Below are 21,003 nucleotides of genomic sequence, written 5' to 3'. Positions count from 1 at the left end.
GCACTAGACCACCAGGGATGTCCCCCTCCTAGCATTTTCTAAAAATACACAAATAAATTCATTCATGCAAACATATACCTGTCTAAAAATGCCCATCCCACTGAAAAATAATGAAGCTTTCCCTGTGAGGAGTATCAGAGAGGATAACTGGGAATGATAGAGACAATGGAAGGTCAGTTTCATTTCAATCGGGATTTTAAATTCAAAATCTGAGAGGCAGGAAGAAGTTATCTCCTATACGTGCCTCCTTTATTTATTTTTTAAAAATCAAGGTACAATTTAGGAAAAAGACATGTTGATATTGTAATTATTCAACTGTCAAATGCCAAAGTTTTTGAGCAGTCTTTCAGTGCTAAGTTTGGGTAAATGAATATTTCCTCTACTAGACACATGGAAAATGATAGAAATACTAAGGAAAATAACTCGTCTAAACAATATCCGATGCACCATTTTTTAATGCATAATATTTTAAAACTAAAGTACAAAATATTTCAAACTACAAAAACAAAACTATGTGCTCATAAAAAATATTTTGTAGTTTGAAAAATATTTAAAACTACAAAAACAAAAATATGTGCTGTATATCATAGAAAATATATAAATCAACTATAAAAATAAAATATATAAGTATATTTTCTAAATAAATATTTCCTAAATATAGAAAATACATAAACGCCAAAATAAATAAAAATATTTTCTAAAAATAGAAAATACACAAATCAATTCCAATCCTTTGGCCACCTGATGTGAAGAGCCAACTCATTGGAAAAGACCCTAATGCTGGAAAAGACAGGGCAGGAGGAGAAGGGGCGAAGGGGAATGAGATGGTTGGATGGCATCATCGACCCAATGGACATGAGTTTGAGCAAGCTCTGGGAGATGGTGAAGGACAGGGAGGCCTGGTGTGCTGCAGTCCACGGGGTCGCAAAGAGTCGGACATGACTGAGCAATGAAAACAAATCAACTATACTTCAATAAAAAATTTTAAACACGATTTAAATCAAGTTAATAAGTTAAAAAATAGAATACGGGAGAATATAGGATGAAAAAATGAATTAATACAGAAGGATATGGGATAAAAAGTGAACTCCTTTCTCCAGAGGTGATCAGTCTGGTGTCAGTGTCCTTTCAGTACGGCAATATACACTCAGATATCCTAGGGCAGTGCTGTCCAAAAGAATCTGCCGTGATGGGAACATTCTACATCTGCACTGTCCGAGATACTGACACTCGTCCTAGCTATTGGGCACTTGAAATGTGGCCAGTTTGACTGAGGAAATGTTACTTATTTTATGTGACCAGTGGCTGTTGTACTGCACAGTTCTATAGCTACACAACCGTTATGTACCTGTGCTTATTATACAGCGGAAATACAAGGACACACAGACTAGCTTTTTTTTTTTTAAGTGTTGCTTATATAGATACATAATAGAATTATAGCTTTTTGTAACTTGCTTTTTTGAGCCCTTCAAAAATAAACTTTATTTTTAGAATTGTCCTGTTTTTTTTTTTTTTTTTTACTTTCTGGTTATACCATGCAGCTTAGATCCTTGATGAGGGATCAAATCCACCCCCGCTACCGTGGAAGTGTAGCATCTTAAACCGCTGGACCGCCAGGGAAGTCCCACATGGTGAGACTTTAGGATAGCAGTCTATGCCAAGTGGGAAATGGGAGCCGAGATCCATGTGAACAGACTAAGCGAATAACTGGAGTTTGGGAAGACTCCAGTCTTCCAGTTCAGTAATGCCAGAACTACATTTTCTATTGTGACTACTCCCTCTTTTGGTCAGGACGGCTGAGGGATTAAAAGGTCAAGCCAATGGGAAAGACACTGGAGGTCATGCTCCCAAGGCCAAGTTCTGACTTTGGCAAGAGGTCTGCCAGTGATGGCTCTGGGAGGAGGAAGGTAAAGAGATGAAGCTGACTGTGTTCACTTCTCAATACCTACAAGGTTTGAACGTGGTGGGCTTCCATGGTGGCTGTCGGGAAGATTAACTGGGGTGAATCCTGCTGGGAGCCCAGGAAGTCTGACCTACATCTTGGGAAGGATCCTGGGGGCTATAGTAGACAGGGGGGATGAATGGTCTAAAAGGGGTTTCCCAGGGGGCACTGGTGGTAAAGAATCCGCTTGCCAATGCAGGAGATGGCAGAGACACGGGCTTGATCTCTGGATTGGGAAGATCCCCTGGAGAAGGAAATAACAACCCACTCCAGTATTCTTGCCTGGAGAATCCCAGGGACAGAGGAGCCTGGTGGGCTGCGGTTCATGGGGTCACAGAAAGTTGGACACAATTGAAAGCAAGCACACAGACACAGACACACACCGGGTTCTTCCAAAAAGAACCAAAATTCAGAAACCAACAGCCAGCATCATGTGTCAAACGGTAAAAGTGAGTCTCAAGCATGTGATTAGGAGTTGAGGCTATTAGGTGAATCACTGAAAAAGTGAGTCAAAGTGAAAGTGAATTATTTATGAGTTTCAGGCTATTTATTTCCATTAAAGTGAATTATCAGTGAACTTCAAGGCATCAACTGTATTGAAGGCAAAATGGAAGGTTTCTGATGACTTTCCAAAATGTTTTATTTTTAAAAAACTTTATAGACTTCAAAGAAAAGTTGTCAAAATGGTATGGAGAATTTGTCAATGTCTAAGGTTAACGTCTTACAAAATCAAAGTTCAGTGATCAAAATCAGCTTTGCTTGGTTTTTAATTCTGTGCTGGCTGTGTGTTGAGAGTTGGAGCCGGACAGACCAGATGGGTAAGGCGAGTCCCAGTAACATGGAGCGCCTTCACGTTAAACCAAATGACGGAAACGGACTGGACTGGTCTCAAATACCATTTCCTGGTGAAGATTGTACTATGGAAAGGAAACATCTGGGCTTCCTTGGTGGCCCAGTGGTTAAGAATCCACCTGCCAGTGCAGGGGACATGGTGAAGATTGTACTATGGAAAGGAAACATCTGGGCTTCCTTGGTGGCCCAGTGGTTAAGAATCCACCTGCCAGTGCAGGGGACATGGGTTCGATCCCTGGTCCAGGAAGATCCCACATTCTGAAGGGCCCCTACTGAAGCCCTTGTGCCTGGAGCCTGTGCTCTGTGACAAGAGTAGCCCCACTTGCCATCACTAGAGAAAGCCCAAGTGCAACGAAGACCTAGCGCAGCCATAAATAATGTTTTAATAAAAAAAAGAAAAGGACAAGTCTGTATATTCTTTATCTAGAGTATGGGAATGGGATAAAAGAAAAGGATGGGGAACAGAGCAAATCCACAGCCAGAGCACGAAGAAACCAGTGGGGAAAGCAGCAGGGTAGAGCAGTAAACCGTGTCCTACATATCACAGATCGCTGCCTGGGAAACTCTAGATTCATTTCCTTAGGCTCTGACTAAATAGGTGTAATGGGTCTTGAAGAGCGAGGAGGGAAAGTACCGATGACTACCAGGGCCACAGATTGAAACTCTGGTTCTTGACGTGTTATCTCTGAGCAGGTGAGGCATGATAACCCCACGATTAGCACTCCATGGAGGCTTTCACAAAGGACCCAGCAGGAAGTGTCTGAATTCGGCTTTCCACCTGCATGGCTGGCTGTGTATCAGATGACCCAGTGGAAGAATGATGGTTTAAAAAGAAAAAGCAGTCCTTAACAGATTCTTTGGGGATAATGGCTACAAAAAGCAACAGAGTGTCTTAAAATACAGGACAGGCTGGTAGGGAAATAATTTGAATGAGTAGGAAACTTACTGATGCTGTAGTCATTACCACATATGGAAATTTTCCTATCTGGGTATGAAATCAATAAATATTTCCAAGGGGTGGGGGTCATCTAGGCAAATGCCGTTCGAAAAGCTTCCACCAATATAAAATGGGGGGAAAGAAAAATTGCTGTGTTTATGTAGGATTTTTTTGAGCTGGAAGCTTCCACTCGTTCCTTCATATATTTGTATGTATATATGTATATTTAATGTTATTTATTTTTGGCTGTGCTGGGTCTTCCTTGCTGCACAGGCTTTTCTCTAGTTTTGGGGAGTGAATGGGCTTCTCATTGAGGTGGCTTCTCTTGTGGCACACAGGCTCCAGGGCACGCAGGCTTCAGTAGTTGGCGGCTCCCAGGCTCTAGAGTGTAAGCTCAATAGTCAGGGCACACAGACTTAGCTGGTCTGCAGTATATGGGATCTTCCCAGACCAGGGATTGAACCCATGTTTCTGCATTGGCAGGCGGGTTCTTTACCACTGAGCTACCAGGGAAGCCCCCTGTACTTTTTTTTCATGGCTGCACCATGAGGCTTATAGGATCTTAGCTCCCCAACCGGGAACTGAACCCAGGCCCTAGCAGTGAAAGCACGGAGTCCTAACTACTGGACTGTCTGGGAATTCCTAGACACCTTTTTTAAACCACATTTTCCTTTTATTTATATGTAAGATGGAAAAGGAAATGGCAACCCACTCCAGTATTCTTGCCTGGAGAATCCCAGGTACAGAGGAGCCTGGTGGGCTGCCATCTATGGGGTCACACAGAGTCGGACATGACTGAAGCAACTTAGCAGCAGCAGCAAGTTGGATGTAAGTGAAACAAACTGGCTATTTCTTGACAACAAATACACAAGAAAACATGGATTTGTGGTCACTCTTCTAACAACAAATATTTACTCTTGAAATTCAAATTTTTTTTGCCATGCTGATTTGTTTGTGTCTTTTTCACTCCATTGTCAAATCATAGTGTAATCTTTTTGTGTGCTTACTCACATTCGACTCTTTGTGACCCCGTGGACTGTAGCCCACCAGACTCCTCCGTGCGTGGGATTCTCCTGGCTGGCGTGTAAAACAGGATCAACTCTAGGGGCTGGGCTCCCCTGCTGGTCTCTCCTGGAATCAATCTGGGGTTACAGTCAGCGGACAGTCCAAGATGTCAGGTGAGTGGGGCTGTGGGTTGGCTGTTTACTGGGGCACCTCAGTTCCCCCCCAACATGACCTCTAATCTTTAGGTTTGAGTGGGTTTCTTGGCATGATGGTGGAAGTGTTTTGCAAGAGTAAAACCCCAGAGTGAAAGTGCTTATCAACCAATGCACTGAAGTTGCACAGTGGTGTCACTGGGGGTCCACGTGCTCTGTCTCAGAAGGCTGACAGGCTGTTTCGATCAAGCACACTCTTTCCATGCTGAGGACTCAACTGTGACAGGTGAGCTCCACTGTCTTCTATCATCTAGTGCTCTTGTAAGAGAGCCTGAGGGTCTGGCGATGGAGATCAAACATCTCGTTCTAATCTGCATTTTTCTACACCAGATGCAGGCAAGAAGGCTTGCACTGTTTGTGAACAGAAAGTGAAAGTGAAAGTGAAGTCGCTCAGTCATCTCCGGACTCTTTGCGATGACCCAGGGATTGAACCCAGGTCTCCCGCATTGTAGGCAGACACTTTACCATCTGAGCCACCAGGGACATGGCCGTTTGTGAACAGAGTGAGTGAGTGATGTCGCTCAGTCGTGTCCGACTCTTTGCGACCCCATGGAGTATAGCCTACCACGCTCCTCTGTCCATGGGATTTTCCAGGCAAGAGTACTGGAGTAGGTTGCCATTTCCTTCTCCAGGAGATCTTCCCGATTGAACCCAGGTCTCCCACATTGTAGGCAGACACTTTACCATCTAAGCCACCAGGGACATGGCCATTTGTGAACAGAAGAAAGCAGCAAATCATTCAGTGTATCAGAGTAGCTAATGCCACCATCAGTTTAGATCAGGCACATGTCATATTAAATCTATTACCTTTTTTTAAAATATAGTTTTATATAGTTGATCTACAATGTTGTTTTATAGCTGATTTACAATTGAAATATAGTTGATTTACAATGTTGTTTTAGGACACCTATTTTCAAACGCCTTGTAGTGCAGCCTGGTCTAACTTGATAGTTCTGTGGCCTCTCTTTGTCGTTACTGTTCAGTTGCTAACTCTTGTCCGACTCTCTGTGACCCCATGGACTACAGCCCGCCAGGCTGCTCTGTCCACAGGATTCTCCAGGCAAGAGTGGGTTGCCATCTCCTTCTCCAGGGGATCTTCCGGACCCAGGGATGGAACTTGAGTCTCCTGCACTGGCAGGTGGATTCTTTCCCAGAACCACCAAGGAAGCTGGACGTGACCTCTGCTGGCACCCATGTAATACAACACACTCCCAGAAGTGAACGTGCTGGCAACGTTTATTTACATTACACTCCCTCAAGAATCTGTATTTATACACACAATCCAGTGCCTTCCTGCGAGAACTTTTTTAAACAAAAACAAAATAAGACACAATGAATATGATAGTTGGTAGCTTAATCAGCATCTTGCTCTTGGGGGGTCTTGTCTGGGATTTCTGAGTATACCGTATCGAGAGGCTGCCAGTGGCTATTCATGAGAGATTGGTAGAGCTCTTCACTTTTCACCATAAATTCTTTGTTGAGTTCCTCAATATTCAAGTGGAGATTTGGATCTGCACAAGCCAATAATACATAGGGGAGAAAAATAGAGTTTTACAGGACACATATTAGAAATGGCTTAAAACTAGAGCTTTTAAAAAACATCAGCAGGAAATAGTGCAGATATTTAATGTTAGTTTTTTAAATGGTGTGTTTCCTTTCGTTAAGACTTTAAAAATAGAAACTGAAGCTACAAGAGCAGTGCTACTGGATTCAATGAGTAGATGGTGGGAGAAATGGAGAAAATGGACAGAATTAAGAGATAATTTGGAAACGAATGGACAGTACTTGGAAGTGCATTCAACTTGGAGCAGAAGAGAGAGGAAGGGTGGGGGGCGAGTCTTGAGTTTCTAGCTTGAGGACCTGGGTGGATATGACCCCAAGGACTGAGCCAGGATCAGATCCCTAAGACAGGGTTCTAAAAAATAAACGTGCTGCTTCATCTGTTCAGTTAACAGAATGATAGAAACGAAGAAATGGTTTATAACAATTAATTCAGAAACTGAGGGAGGGAGACCTACGTTGGAACTTTCTGGTAGGATCTCTCCGTTTAACCCAGCTCAGTGAATGAGGGACCTGGGAAAAGGGCTAGTTTTGTTTTCAACTAAACATAAGGCTTCTGTTACCTTCTAGTGAATCTTCATCTTGGTTTTCAGCTAGAGATGTGGTTTCCTACAATGAAAATCAGTATGTTTAAAAATTTTTTTTTACTTAAAGGGTTGCTATTGACACTTTCCTGGAAGAATTTAGCTCTCAAAAATAGTATCTACAACACTAAAATCCCTTTTGATCAAATTTTATTTTGAATTTTGATTAAAAGAGACTTTAAATGACAAAATACTACAATTATGCAACAGGTGAGCTGAGCCCATAGAAGAAAACTCACACAGGAGGAGCACTGGTCAAAGGCACCTGCCTTCTCTGAAGTTTCAGGGATCTAAGTGGCCCCCTGGGGTCTGGGGGGCAGGAACCAGACTGCAAGGACCCTGGCATCAGACTCCACAATCCCTGCACCCAGACCTGCACCTGGAGCTCTGCCCTTCCTTCCGGGTGACAATCTGCAAAGTCTCCATGGGCACATATCCCTCGAGGCCTTCCAATCCCATCCCAACCCCGTGGCTCAGCTAAGGACCAGACGGTAGCTGCTGAGGAAACGCAGAGGCTACAGGAAAGTAAACCAATCCATCATCTTCTCAGGTGAGGAAGCACCCCCCAAACAGATCTTGGTTAGTTACTCCAGACTCCATGGGCTCTCTAGGGGCAGTGTAAGTTATTACCATTCCTCTCTACAGGCACCGGTGGCTCAGCAGTACAGAATCTGCCCACTACGCAGGACACCTGGGCTCGATCCCTGGGTCGGGAAGATCCCCTGGAGACAGGAATGACTACCCACTCCAGTATTCTTGCCTGGAGAATCCCATGGACAGAGGAGCATGGCGGGCTACAGTCCATGGGGTCAGAAGGAGTCGGACACGACTGAGTGACTAAGCACACAGCACACACACATATCAGGGAGCAGAATCCAGGCTGAGGGAAATTCAAGGGGATTTCTCCAGGGCATGGAGAAAGGAAAAAGATGTCCCCATACCGGACACGGGCCCAACGCAGTATCTATGCCAGGGAGAGATACCTTGGGTGGAAGCGAAGTCTCAGAAGGGTGTCCAGAGGTCTCACACGCAGAATAAAGGTTGGGTCCATTTCCACCCGCCCCGTGGCCAGAGCTGTAGCCAGGAGGGTAACCGCCCTGCTGTTGCTCGTACCGGCTGCCGAAGGGGTGAGGCTGGCAGGATGGGAAGTCTGGCTTCACTCTAAGAGCAGCAGGGAGAAGAGGGAAAGGACATCAACAGCCAAGGCAGAATCGCTCAAAGCCCTAGGACTCGATTCTTCTTTCTCCAAGTAAGGAGGGTGTCCGCTTTCACTAAGAACACCTATTTCCAAAGCGGTAGTTTGTCAATTGCCAAACTGTGTTACAAAACAGAACACTATCAGCCTTTTCATTCAGAACAGGAAAAATCGGCACACCTTTGCCAATACCAGTAATAAGTATCCTGTTGAGTTGAGCCCAAACCTGCAAAACTCTCCTGTCCAGCCATTTATCCAGACCCTTGATAAAAGGACTGGGAATCCACAGTTCTAACCCCCGCATCAAAGATCCCAGCCCCTGGTCTAAACCCTCTCAGGCCCACTAATAGCACTACCAGCTGCCTCAGAAATACCTGCAGTGATCATTCCTGCCAGGTAATTAATTCCTTGACTTTCAGGTGGGTTAAGGAGTGGGTGCGGACAGGCAGGAGTGTATTGGAGTCACCTGGAGGAGCCCCTGCAAACTGTGGGGTGGGCTTTGAGCTGCCCGCCTCCTCCCCCAACTGTCAGATCCTGGGAAGCTGTCAGAAAGGGGAGGTTGGGGCAGAAAGGGAGTGTGTGGTGGGCAACTACGAAGCACACAGAAGTCTCCAGCCCCCACACAATAATGTGTAAGGGAGTCACTTTTAATCATTAAAAGCTTAAGACAAAGACTACAACTTGCTGTTTCTCTCCTCAGTTATCTGCAAAGAATGACCACTGGAATCAGCGTCCAGTGGACTTTCCTTTAAACGCCCACTGCAGGCTGAAATCAGCATCCTAACCAGCTGGCGGGAAGAAGTGCTCTCTCTCTCTCACACACACCCCCGCCAACCACAGAAGTGCTATCTCACACACACACCCCCTAACCAACACACACACACCCCTAATCAACACACACACACCCCTAACCAACACACACACCCCCACCAACCACAGAAGTGCTGTCTCTCTCTCACACACACACACACACCCCGCCCGCCGCTAACCAGCTGGTGGAAAGAAGTGCTCTCTCTCTCTCTCACACACACCCTAACCACAGAAGTGGTGCTATCTCACACACACACCCATAGCTTAATGCAACTATGGAAAACTTTTCAAAGAAATATCTCTGTAAGTTAGTAGTTTTTTTAAAGCACAACAAACTGCTTCCTAAACTTTAAGGCCCATTCAAATTACCTGAGTGTGTTTACAATGTGGGTTTGAATTCTATCTGGAGGGGAGCCTGAGGTTCTGCCAGTTTCCACGCACTTTGAGCAACAAGTCTACACAAAATGTCAAAACCTAAGAAAATAACTTTTGAGTCTAAACAGGGACACATAGGGCCTGGCCATTTCCTTGTTAATGGAAATGGCTTGTTAATAACTAGTTAACTTGTTAATAACGAGCCCACTATTCAAATGCTTGTGTGCATGCTAAGATCGCTTCAGTTCTGTCTGACTCTTTGTGACCCTCTGGGCTGTAGCCCACCAGGCTCCTCTGTCCATGGAATTCTTCAGGCAAAACTGGAATGCATTGCCATGCCTTCCTCCAGGGGATCTTCCTGACCTAGGAATCGAACCCAAGTCTGTTATGTCTCCTGGCAGGTGGATTCTTTACCACTAGGGCCACCTTGGAAGCCCCATTCAAATGTTTAATGTAGTTTCTATTTACCTGTAATGTGAAAAATAATCATCATGATGAATTCTAATCGTTCAACCATTCACCCATCATTTACTGAGCCCCTCCTATACACAACGCAGGTGCCTGGCATTGGTGCCACAGTGGAGCTGATACTCTAGTAATTTGATTTCCCTGTGTGTTCAAGGGAGATGTTATTGATTAGCAGCTGTGCACACACACTTAGGGGCCACCCAATATCCAGTTTCCTTTTCTTCCTTAATAATAGAACCTAGATTTTATTTCGAAGTAGCAATGTGCCTTGTGGCCAGGTGGCCGAAGTCGAGCTAATAAGATGTAAATAGCACCATCACAAGGGGGCTGAGGAAAGCTTCGTGGGCAGAGGGAGTCTGCTTAGCTGGAAGGTGTTTGTTGCTGTCGTTTTCTGCCCTTCTCACAGGTCGAGAGCTGAGATTACAGATGTGATGGATGAAACCAAAAGACCTCTGCATCTCTCCTGGCCTATGAGTGATATCAAAGGGGAAGTCACACAACCAAACACAGGATCTTAAACAGCAAACAGGTCAGGGTCCCTGATGACTGGAGACTCCCTGTACCAGCACTGGACCAACCTGCCTCTAAAAGCCTTTGTCTTAAGAAAGAAATCTCGTTTAAGCCACTGCTGTAAATTGCCTGAAATTAAAAATAATTGTCGGGGCTTCCATGATGGCTCAGGGCTAAAGAATCTGCCTGTAATGCCGAAGATATGGGTTCAATCCGTGGGTTGGGAAGATCCCCTGGAGAAGGAAATGGCTACCTGTTGAGGTCTTTTAATGGACCGGAACCTGGTGGTCCAGAGTTGACCGATAAGAAAGTAATGGAAAGAGAAAGAGGCTGATATTCCTTGGTTTACACAGAAAGCCTATAAAGTCCCTGACACGGGGCTTGCTCTGTTCACGGAGGCCTCAGGCGCCCTCTCGATGGGGTGACGGCGCAGAGCACCTTCGCAAGGTCTTAGACACCCAAGCAGGAAAGTGAACTCAGAGAGCCTCTGTGCTCCAAAGAAATAGCCTGGGAGACAGAGGGAGAGAGAGGGAGAGAGAAAGCAAGACATGGGGACCAAAGCTCTGATGGAGCAAAGGTGTTTTAATCAACATGGTGTGGGCATACATACTGTAGTTATTCTCAGCAAAGATAAAGATTAAAATTCCAGACTTACAAAACATAGGCGATCCATATTAAAGAGAGAGAGTTGTAAATAATCATTTTTAACATATGGTTCATAAAAAGGAAGAGGGTACTTATCACCGTATTGAAAAACTAACGAAGGAAATGCCTGGATTCCTCAGCACCACCCCCGCCCCCCCAACCCCCCGCCAGAGGCTTGCCTCTCAATTCCTGAATATTCAGGAATTAATAAGGAACAGAGAATTCCTGACAGATCCAAAACAGCACACAGGAAGCCTCCTGTTAAATGCTTCCTGACAATTCCCCCTATTTTATTATACTCTTAAAAAAAAAAACAAACGTCCAGACCCAATGAGTTTGGTTAGCATTAACCAACCTTATAGAAAGGCGACGGTAAACAACAAATATAATTATCAAGACAATCACCAAAGTTACAGTTCCAGACCTGATAGTGGTAATACTTTGAAACCATCTTCGTGGGTCTAGCCGGATAATTTGTTCAGCTAAAGTTTCCAAATTAGGGGAAGAGGGCAGATTTTTAGAAAAAGTTTTAAAGATTTCCTTTTTGCAGTAAATGTACATTCAGAGAGGCATTATCATGTATATTTTGTAAATGAAATTTGATTTGTACCCAGTTGTAGGCACTGTGATTGAATTGAACAGGCACAACACAAAATTGAGTAGCTAAAATAAATAGAGGAGTTAAGTATTGGAGAAGGAAATGGCAACGCACTCCAGTGTTCTTGCCTGGATAATCCCAGGGACGGGGAAGCCTGGTGGGCTGCCGTCTATGGGGTCGCACAGAGTTGGACACAACTGAAGTGACTTAGCAGTAGCAATAGCAAGGCAAGTATATAGTTTGCAATTAATACAAGTTATGGAACGTAAAGTCTTATTAAATTGTAAACTTCCTATAGCTATAACAAAAGGGAGTGGGACATGGGCTTGTATGAAGTATGACCGATTACAGCAAAAGAGATAGTTACTATGACCACGACAGGTCTCTGTGAAATGTCCGGTCCAAGTTCCAAATTTTTCGGTGTTCGCAGCAAGTTTCCAAATGTCCCATTGTTCAGGCTCAATGTGTTTATCCAGGGCAGTTCAAGGAGGGCGGGGGGGGGCGGGGGGAGTGCCATTCCACCATTAAGCCAGCCAAGAAATCCTTTGTCATGGTAATGTTTCATAAGTAACCTTTTACATAATGTTTTTTGTTCTTTCCCTAACGTTTCAGTGGAGAAGGCAATGGCAACCCACTCCAGTACTCTTGCCTAGAAAATCCCATGGATGGAGGGGCCTGGTAGGCTGCAGTCCATGGGGTCGCTAAGAGTTGGACACGACTGAGCGACTTCACTTTCACTTTTCACTTTCAGGCATTGGAGAAGGAAATGGCAACCCACTCCAGTGTTCTTGCCTGGAGAATCCCAGGGACAGAGAGCCTGGTGGGCTGCCGTCTATGGGGTCGCACAGTTGGATACGACTGAAGCGACTTAGCAGCTAACTTTTCAGTAGTGTAAACGTGGTTCACAGTAAATAACCCAAGCTACGTCGGAAGGGCTTCTTTTGGAGGCAGGACAAAAACCCAAGTTTGTTGTTTATGCGTAGTACTGCTGGGCCCTTGAACAGGGAAAAGACTTCATAGCCTAAAGAAATGTTAATTAGTTTTCCTTCCTCCCCAGGGTGTGATGGCTCCTTCACGTACTAGGGAGGGGGCATATGTAGTCAGTAGCTGAAACGACTGGTCCTCTCTCTGCTCATTCGACCACCTGTAATAGAGGTGGGTTGGGGATTAGTTGAGCTTGAGCGGGGGTGGGGGGGTGGGTGGTACAGGCCAAAAGACTGAGCATTGCCAGAATGTATTCAGGATTCCCAGGCAATCCCTATTGAGAGACCAAATTTTCAGCTCGATTAGTAAGGGTTTTTATTTGTCCCCAAGTGGGGAGATAATAGGGGTGATGCCGCTGAGGGCGGTGCTTTCTGGAGATCTTTAGAGCGGACATAGCCCGTATCAGAATTTCTTCTTCCTGGGGGTCTTGTTGTTTCATCTCCATTTTGAATGCTGGGGCCCCCCTTGGGTTGAATCTTCTGAAGAGGTTAAAAAAATTTTTAAACAAATAAAGCTATATTAACGATAGTTATAGGTTTAGAAAATATCTTATGTTGGAATCTAGTAAAGTCTGCTTTAGTTAAGACAGTAGCGCACCTTGTGTATTCCCCCTTTTAAAATTTTTTGTATTTGTAACTTTAGTGTGTGATGTGTTTGACTCTGTCTTGTGCCTGTGGGTTATAAGGAATACCTGTAATATGTTTAATAGAAAAATACTGTAAAAATTGTTTAAAGTCTCTACAAATATGGGCAGGGCCATTGTCTGTTTTTATGGAACTAGGAGTTTCCATTACTGTAAAACAAGCTAGTAAGTGAGTTATAATGTTTTGTGTAGCCTCACCGCGAAGAGGTGTGGCCCAAATAAAAGCATTAGGTTGTAAACCGCGAGGCTTAATACCTTGTGTGATGGGTAGAGGCCTGTTAGGAGACGCCATTTGTTAGATTTCTTTTTTATAACAAAAATAGGAGAGTTCCAAGGAGAACAAGATTCCTCAATATGCTTTAATTCTAGTTGTGTATCTATAAGTTCCTTAGCCGCCTGTAATTTCTCTTTCGTGAGGGGCCAACACTGCTCTGTCCAAGTACGCTCGTCATTCTTCCAAGTTATTTTAATAATTGTATTGTTTGTTAAATGAGCAGTGGCCTCTAGGAAAAATGTGGAATGTATATCTGAGTTTGTCGTATCTTATATCTTTTTATTAAAAGCATCTATCTTACCTTTTTTAGCAACTATGAAGTGTCTTGTATATTAGCATTTTATAGATTGGTGAGTATATTAATTGTATCATATTACGATATATATATTCATTATATATATATTATACATTATATATTAATAGTTTGAAATCTCTAGTTTTTATGTAAGAAAAACTTTTTGTAAGAGGAAGTTAATGTTTAGTAATTAATGTTTTAAAATCTTATTTTATTTGGAAATGACCTAGTTATTTAATAAACTTGTATTATTTAGTTCAGTACAGCTCTAGAAATTTAAGTTATACCAATCCCAAGAGATTATTTTAGATTATAATAATAGATTATTCTATTAAAAAGTAATTATTTTAATAGTTTATCTAAAAGTTTTTATCTCATTTATATATATAGTTACCTTTTTGTTGACAAATTTAGTTTACCTTAAACCTAGGCATAATAAAAGTATTATATAATGTTGATGACTTAAGACATGTCTTAATTAGATTAGCAATTATATTCAAATTATATTTATATTTAAATAAACATTATTAAATATTTTTCAGTTCACGTGAATTTTAATTTAAATAGAGCTCATTAACTTCATATTATCTAAAAACAAAGCTGGTATATCAACAGCAGCACTTCCCGATGTTGAGGGTTTGAGGGAAAAGATGGAATTTGCCCCAGGTTTTTGTTGAAGGGGACCTGGGTGGGTCCCCTGTTTGGAGTTTCTCGGAATACGTTTCCCTTTAATGTCAAATTTAGATTTACAATCTTGGGCCCAATGCAGTCCTCTACAGCAGCGAGGACAGATTTTTGGAGGTTTTTTAATTTTTATATATATATATTTTTTAGCTTTCTTAGAGCAGTCCCTTTTTAAACGGTTCTTATTTCCAAATGTAAAGCATCCTTCATTTCCCTTTCTTAAGGCAGCAACCACTGTTTCAGCTATCATTTGCATCTTTTGAGTTTCTAATCCTAGATTGCGACAAGCCTTCAAATAGTAATACTCCCTGTCTCACGAAATGGAGCTATAGCTTTTTGGCATTCCTGATTTGCATTTTCATAAGCAAGTAATTTCTCTAGTTGCCTTTTGGCCTCTTCTCCAATTACAGTATGGGAAATAGCAGTTTGTAATCTATCTAAAAAATCAGCATATGTTTTATTAAGTCCCTGACCTTTAAGTGATGAAGTAAAGTAGCAAAGTGATGGGGTTTTCCAGCCGTTTTACCTATCTCTTAGTACTTACCGGCCTCAGTGGGCCCTGGGGTCACTCCATCCGTCCGAATCTGCATATGTATACCAAGTTCCTGTTCTGGGCACCACTTGGTGAGGTCCTTTAATGGACTGGAACCTGGTGGTCCGGAGTCAGCCAATAAGAAAGTAAAGGATAGAGAAAGAGGCTGATATTCCTTGGTTTACGCAGAAAGCCAATAAAGCCCCTGCACAGGGCTTGCTCTGTTCATGGAGGCCTCAGGCGCCCTCTCGATGGGGTGAAGGCACAGAGCGCCTTCTACAGAGGGTCTTAGAAGCCAGGGCAGTAAAGTGAACTAGAGAGCCTCTGCACTCCAAAGAAACAGCCTGAGAGAGAGAGAAAGCAAGCAAGACACGGGGACCAAAGCTCCGATGGAGCAAAGGTGTTTTAATCAACATGGTGTGGGCATATATACTGTAGTTATTCTCAGCAAAGATAAAGATTAAAATTCCAGACTTAAAAAACATAGGCAATCCATATTAAACAGAGAGAGAGTTGTAAATAATCACTTTTACCATATGGTTCATAAAAAGGAAGAGGGTACTTATTAACGTATAGAAAAACTAAGGAAGGAAATGCCTGGATTCCTCAGCCCCCTGGGAGAGGCTTGCCTCTCCTAATTCCTGAATATTCAGGAATTAATAAGGAACAGAGAATTCCTGACAGATCCAGAACAGCATACAGGAAGCCTCCTGTTAAATGCTTCCTGACAGCTACCCACTCCAGTATTCTTGCCTGGAGAATCCCATGGATGGAGGAGTCTGGGGGACAACAGTCCATGGGGCTGCAAAGATTCAGATACAGCTGAGCAGAGCACAGCAGCAATGGGCATAGTTAACGAGAATTGGCGGCGAGGAGTGGAAAATTGAAAGAAACATTAAAAAATAGTAATTTCCTAAAATGTTTAATACCATTTTGAAGGTTATTTTCCATTAACAGCTATTAGAGCTATATTCCATGTTGTACAATACACCCTTGAGCCAATCTTAACCCAACAGTTTGTGCCTCCCCTGCCCCCCCGACCCCACCCAACACACACTGTAATACTGGTTTGTTCTCTGTTATCTGGGAGCCTGCTTCCTTTTTTTTTTTTTTTTGCTGTATTCACAGTTTATTGAATTTTTTAGAAAAAAACTATTCTTAAATATTGTAGCAGCTTAGAAATCAAACTTCATGTTATCAGTTAAGATTCTTTCAGAAAAGCATTATCTTTTTTCCTTCTCTTATTTTGGACTTTTTTAGACAATGAAAATGTTTTCTATGAGTGAGAGATGGAGCTGTAGCGGGAAAGGAATGTGGGAGCTGACCCTTCGTGATACGGTGGTAGGAGGCTGGGATTTGCGAGGAAGTCTTTAAGGCATGTTGCACCCACCCAGGAAGACGGCAGGGGCCAGATGCTATGAGCAAGACTCCAGAGACGAAGATGGACATTCAGGCAGAATTTTAGATGATGGTGACAAGGAAGAGTTCACAAATATTGCTTTGATCTCCAAAAGTCTCAAATGCAAACCTCCCATAGTTCACCTGATTATTCTCATGAAGCAGGTGAAACAATTTCTTTCAGGTCTGGGTCTAGGGAAAGTAGCCCACTTTCTGTCTCCCTGAGCTCTACATGCAGAGGAGATCAAAGTCCTCTGAGAATACAAGCACACGCACTCTCTGTAGTCCTCAAATTTAACAGACTTGCTACCTATGACACTGTGAAAGGAGTGTAACAGTGCAGCATTAGACTCACATGAGATTTTTAACAAGGCCAATTTCTCTCCACAGTATCCTGCTTTTAGCTCAGTATATCGACCTTCTAACCACCCTCACCCACCCCGCAAAACAAAGACTGGCTTTTTTTCTTTAGCAAACCAAACAAAGCCAAGTGCTTACTAAACACTGGTTGAATGAATGAATAAATCAATGCCTGGCTCAAGCGCAAAAAGCTTTTCTATCAATAATATAAACGCAAAACTAAAAACCCCACTGTGCTTTAGAGTTAATAAGCCCTATCGTGCAGGGGTTGGTGGTTTCTTGGCAATTGCAGTTTTCTGAGAATGAGACTGAATGGCTTTTGCCACCCTGTGTTTGGAAAGAGAACACGCGGCTTGGCAGGAAGTATGCTGTTTGAATCCACTTGAGTAGGTGTATATTGCATTGTGTGTTTTTCTTTAGACAGAGAAAAACCACTTTTCTTCTTCGTTAAGAGACAACACTGGAGCCCAAGGAGAAGTGAAAGGAGCAGCAACACCACAGTCTCCTGCTGCCGAGCTGTGTGGTTGTGGGAGAGTTTTGGACCGACTTCTCCATTTATATCCTCAGACCAGATTAGAGTATTTTAGCTTTAGAGGCATTAATCTTTTTGAAAATGTGACGAAATCCTACGAATGCTCTCTTCCATAAACGAACGCATACAATTCTGCGTATAATTTCAGGGCATTCACAAGTCCCAAAACTTATCCATCAATTCTCCCACGTTAGGAGCCCCAGGACCAGATGCTCCAAGGTCTTCTAAGCTCTATGCCTAGCTCCACTAACTTTTTACAATTAAAAAAATAAGAGGAGGAAAAACCATTTTACGCTTATGTCGCGTGCACTGTGGTTTTCACGCTATTCTAAACGTCTCCAGGTTGGAGCAGAAGACTTTCTTAAGCCACAAGGCTCTTCTCTAAAATGTGACTTTACCGTACTTCACTCCAATAAAACTTAATTAAAAATAAAATGTGACAGATACTTAAGCAGGTAAAAGTGTGACAATCCATGTACCAGATTGTAATTGACAAGCATAGTAATAGATGCTGACTATGATAATTACCCTGTTATCATGACATGTTAAAATTAATTTCAAATGAATGCTAATTCTTTACAAACAGCATTTGAAATTTCACTGGGGTAATGAGGCGGGGCACCAGGGGGATTCCTGAAGCAACAAAATACATAGAGCACATGATTCTGAAACAATTTTATTCAGTGTTCCTTTTCTTTTTGCATGAGAGACTACCACTTCCCCCTAAATAAAGATATGCAAAGAGTCATGTATTTAAAAAGAAAATTAGACTTCAAGAAATGTCCTCCTTACTTCATCCCATGCCCAGGGGACACTCCTACAGCAATTCACACGCCTCTGATTTAGTGGTTCTTTGATAGAAGAGCCACCAGAAAAACAAGCAAGATACAAAAAAAGAATTTAAAAAGTAAAACAATTTGGGACTAACATAATAACATAACTAGCAAAGTGAAGGAATTACAGCTGTATCTCCTTTTTTTTTTTGTACTTCAATTTATTGTCCTTTATAGATCCAGCTTTTTTAAAAAACACAAATCAAAGTTTCTGGCAACCCTGCACGGAGCAAGGCTATCAGCACCACTTCCCAACAGCATTTGATTCCTTTGGGTCCCTCTGTCATATTTTGGTAATTCTTAGAATATTTCAAACTTGATCATTATTAGTCTATTTTGTATGGTGATCAGTGATCTCTGATGTTACTACTAGGACTTGTTAAGCCTCAAGTGATAGGACTTTTTAGCAATAAAATATTTTTCAATTAAAGACTATGCCTTTCTTAGACATAACGGTGAAAGTAAAAGTGGCTCAGTCATGTCCAACTCTTTGAGACCCCATGGACTGTCCACATAATTCTCCAGGTCAGAATACTGGAGTGGGTGGCCTTTCCCTTCTCTAGAGCATTTTCCCAACCCAGGTATCGAACCCGGGTCTCCTGCACTGCAGGTGGATTCTTTACCAACTGAGCTACCAGGGAAGCCCAAGACATAATGGGATTGCACACTATAATAGAGTGCAGTATAATATACACCTAACATTGGGAAAGAAAAGATTTTGTGTGACACGTTACTTGGAGGGTCTGGAAATGAACCTGCAATCTTTCTTACCTGTGCCAGTACTGTCCAACAGTGAACACAGTTTTCAAGAGACTGAGAATGAGCTGGACTTCAGTATTTCAGTGCCTGAGGAGTCCCAACATGTACAGACGCCAAAGCGCGCAGAAGGCTTTCCTTGTGCTGAAATGACAACCAAAATAACCTCATTTGTACAAGACCCAAACCAGCATCGATTAAAACAAATCCGAGTTAAACACGTACTGACGATTCAGAACATCGGTGAACAAACGTCCTCAGAGACAAGAGGCTAAGCGCTACAGGCCTGTACTACAGTCTAAAAGGGATGGGGGTGAGTTGACAAAGTCGCAGCAACGTATGTTTCAACCTCCCATAGTCATATTCACCGGTAGGGAGCTTCAGTCGTGTCCAACTCTTTGCGACCCCATGAATCACAGCACGCCAGGCCTCCCTGTCCATCACCAACTCCCGGAGTTCACTCAAACTCACGTCCATTAAGTCAGTGATGCCATCCAACCATCTCATCCTCTGTCGTCCCCTTCTCCTCCTGCCCCCAATCCCTCCCAGCATCAGTCTTTTCCAATGAGTCAACTCTTCGCATGAGGTGGCCAAAGAACTGGAGTTTCAGCTTTAGCATCCTTCCTTCCAAAGAAATCCCAGGGCTGATCTCCTTCAGAATGGACTGGTTGGATCTCCTTGCAGTCCAAGGGACTCTCAAGAGTCTTCTCCAACATCACAGTTCAAAAGCATCAATTCTTCGGCGCTCAGCCTTCTTCACAGTCCAACTCTCACATCCATACATGACCACAGGAAAAACCATAGCCTTGACTAGACGAACCTTTGTTGGCAAAGTAATGTCTCTGCTTTTGAATATGCTATCTAGGTTGGTCATAACTTTCTTTCCAAGGAGTAAGCGTCATTTACGCTCCGATATTTACTCTATTGGAAGTCTGTACGAAGCTGTCCTTTCTGACACATCTCTGAATCTTTATATTTCACGAAAATCTCAAATCTAAACTACGACTATCTTTGCTTTCATTGCGGCTCAAGACAGTAAAGAATCTGCCTGCAAGGCGGGAGACCCGGGTTCGAGCCCTGGGTTGGGAAGATCCCCTGGAGTAGGGAAAGGCTACCCACTGCAGTACTCTTGGGCTTCCTTTGTGGCTCGGCTGGTAAAGAATCCGCCTGCATTGCGGGAGACCTGGGTTAGATCCCTGGGTCGGGAGATTCCCTGGAGTAGGGAAAGGTTACCCACTGCAGTATTCTTGCCTGGAGAATCCCATGGACACAGGAGACGGGACAGAGTCGGACACGACTGAGCAACTCATACTGGCTTTTATTACCGTTTGACTTTGCAGCTAACTCGGGAAAGGTGGTGAAAAGAAATTAAATGAGATTCCCTTCCGGAAACTCACCAAGGATGACTAGACCCGTCATCTTCCAAGTACTGTCTTTACTCCCCTCGGGTAAAGGGTCCTTGTCCTTCTCAGGAATGTGCCACAACGTTGGCCGACGAGTCCTTAAGGGTTCGTCAAGCCATAACCAAGAAGGAAGAAAAGGTGCTGGGCGAGATTATGCGGCCCGGGCGGGAGCGCGGGAACCGGACCCCTCCGATCAAGGCGAACCCTAAAGGTCACCCCTCCTCCTCCAGTTACAGAGAATGAGCGCGAGAAACGGCTTCCAGCACAAGTAGGAGACATAACTCCCTACTCGCCATCGCAGCCCGAAATCCACAGACACACATCTCGCGGCTGCGCCGGGCGCGCTCTCCGACTCCCGCCCTGACCGGAAGTGCCCGCCCCTTCCGTAGACGCCCCGGAAACGGGGGGCCTCCGCAGAGGCTGTCTAGCCCACTCGCCTCGGAAGCGCCTAGCGCAAGGCTCCCTCGAAAATGCTTGCTGGCCCCCAGGTTTTTTTCCCTCCTTGAAATGAGCAACCTCGTCAAGGGGCGTCCCTCTTTATTCCCTCCTTGGAAATTCCGCCTGATCGTCTAGAAATTCCGTCTGATCCGCCGGAAACCACCCGCCCCCCCACCTC

The 21,003-nt window shown here is 43.6% G+C and overlaps 1 protein-coding gene across 3 annotated transcripts; it reads right to left on the bottom strand.

Annotated features, from left to right (window-relative positions):
• Nucleotides 1-6,166: 6,166 nt before the first annotated feature.
• Nucleotides 6,167-20,734, bottom strand: C23H6orf52 (chromosome 23 C6orf52 homolog). Of its 3 annotated transcripts, none has more exons than XM_086370353.1 (4): nt 8,468-8,663; nt 8,076-8,253; nt 7,072-7,117; nt 6,167-6,459 (listed from the first exon to the last, which is right to left on the bottom strand). In XM_086370353.1, exons 1-4 carry the CDS (start codon nt 8,536-8,538, stop codon nt 6,302-6,304), a joined length of 453 nt encoding a protein of 150 aa, XP_086226479.1. In that variant the 5' UTR covers nt 8,539-8,663; the 3' UTR covers nt 6,167-6,301. The 3 variants fall into 3 exon arrangements, 1 of the variants encoding a protein (XP_086226479.1); XR_015152569.1 differs by lacking the exons at nt 6,167-6,459; nt 7,072-7,117; nt 8,468-8,663 and adding exons at nt 15,118-15,222; nt 19,000-19,128; nt 20,382-20,734 and having other exon boundaries at nt 8,077-8,253; XR_015152568.1 differs by lacking the exons at nt 6,167-6,459; nt 7,072-7,117; nt 8,468-8,663 and adding exons at nt 19,000-19,128; nt 20,382-20,734 and having other exon boundaries at nt 8,077-8,253.
• Nucleotides 20,735-21,003: the final 269 nt, after the last annotated feature.

The sequence above is a fragment of the Bos grunniens genome, chromosome 23 (assembly GCF_055505025.1).
Source record: "Bos grunniens cultivar Pamir isolate PY7600 chromosome 23, Bosgru_T2T1.0, whole genome shotgun sequence".
Taxonomy (NCBI): Eukaryota; Metazoa; Chordata; class Mammalia; order Artiodactyla; family Bovidae; genus Bos; species Bos grunniens.
The sequence above is the reverse complement of the archived record's forward strand: the minus strand, read 5'-3'. Positions and strand labels throughout refer to the sequence as shown.

Excerpts from the sequence above, each read along its gene's own strand:
- C23H6orf52 (XM_086370353.1), bottom strand. The coding sequence starts at position 8,538 with ATGGCTGGACAGGAGAGTTTTGCAGGTTTGGGCTCAACTCAACAGGAT. Across the intron at positions 7,118-8,075 it reads AGACTTCGCTTCCACCCAAG|GAAACCACATCTCTAGCTGA; the intron begins GTATCTCTCCCT and ends TTTTCATTGTAG. Across the intron at positions 6,460-7,071 it reads AGATGAAGATTCACTAGAAG|ATCCAAATCTCCACTTGAAT; the intron begins GTAACAGAAGCC and ends TGGCTTGTGCAG.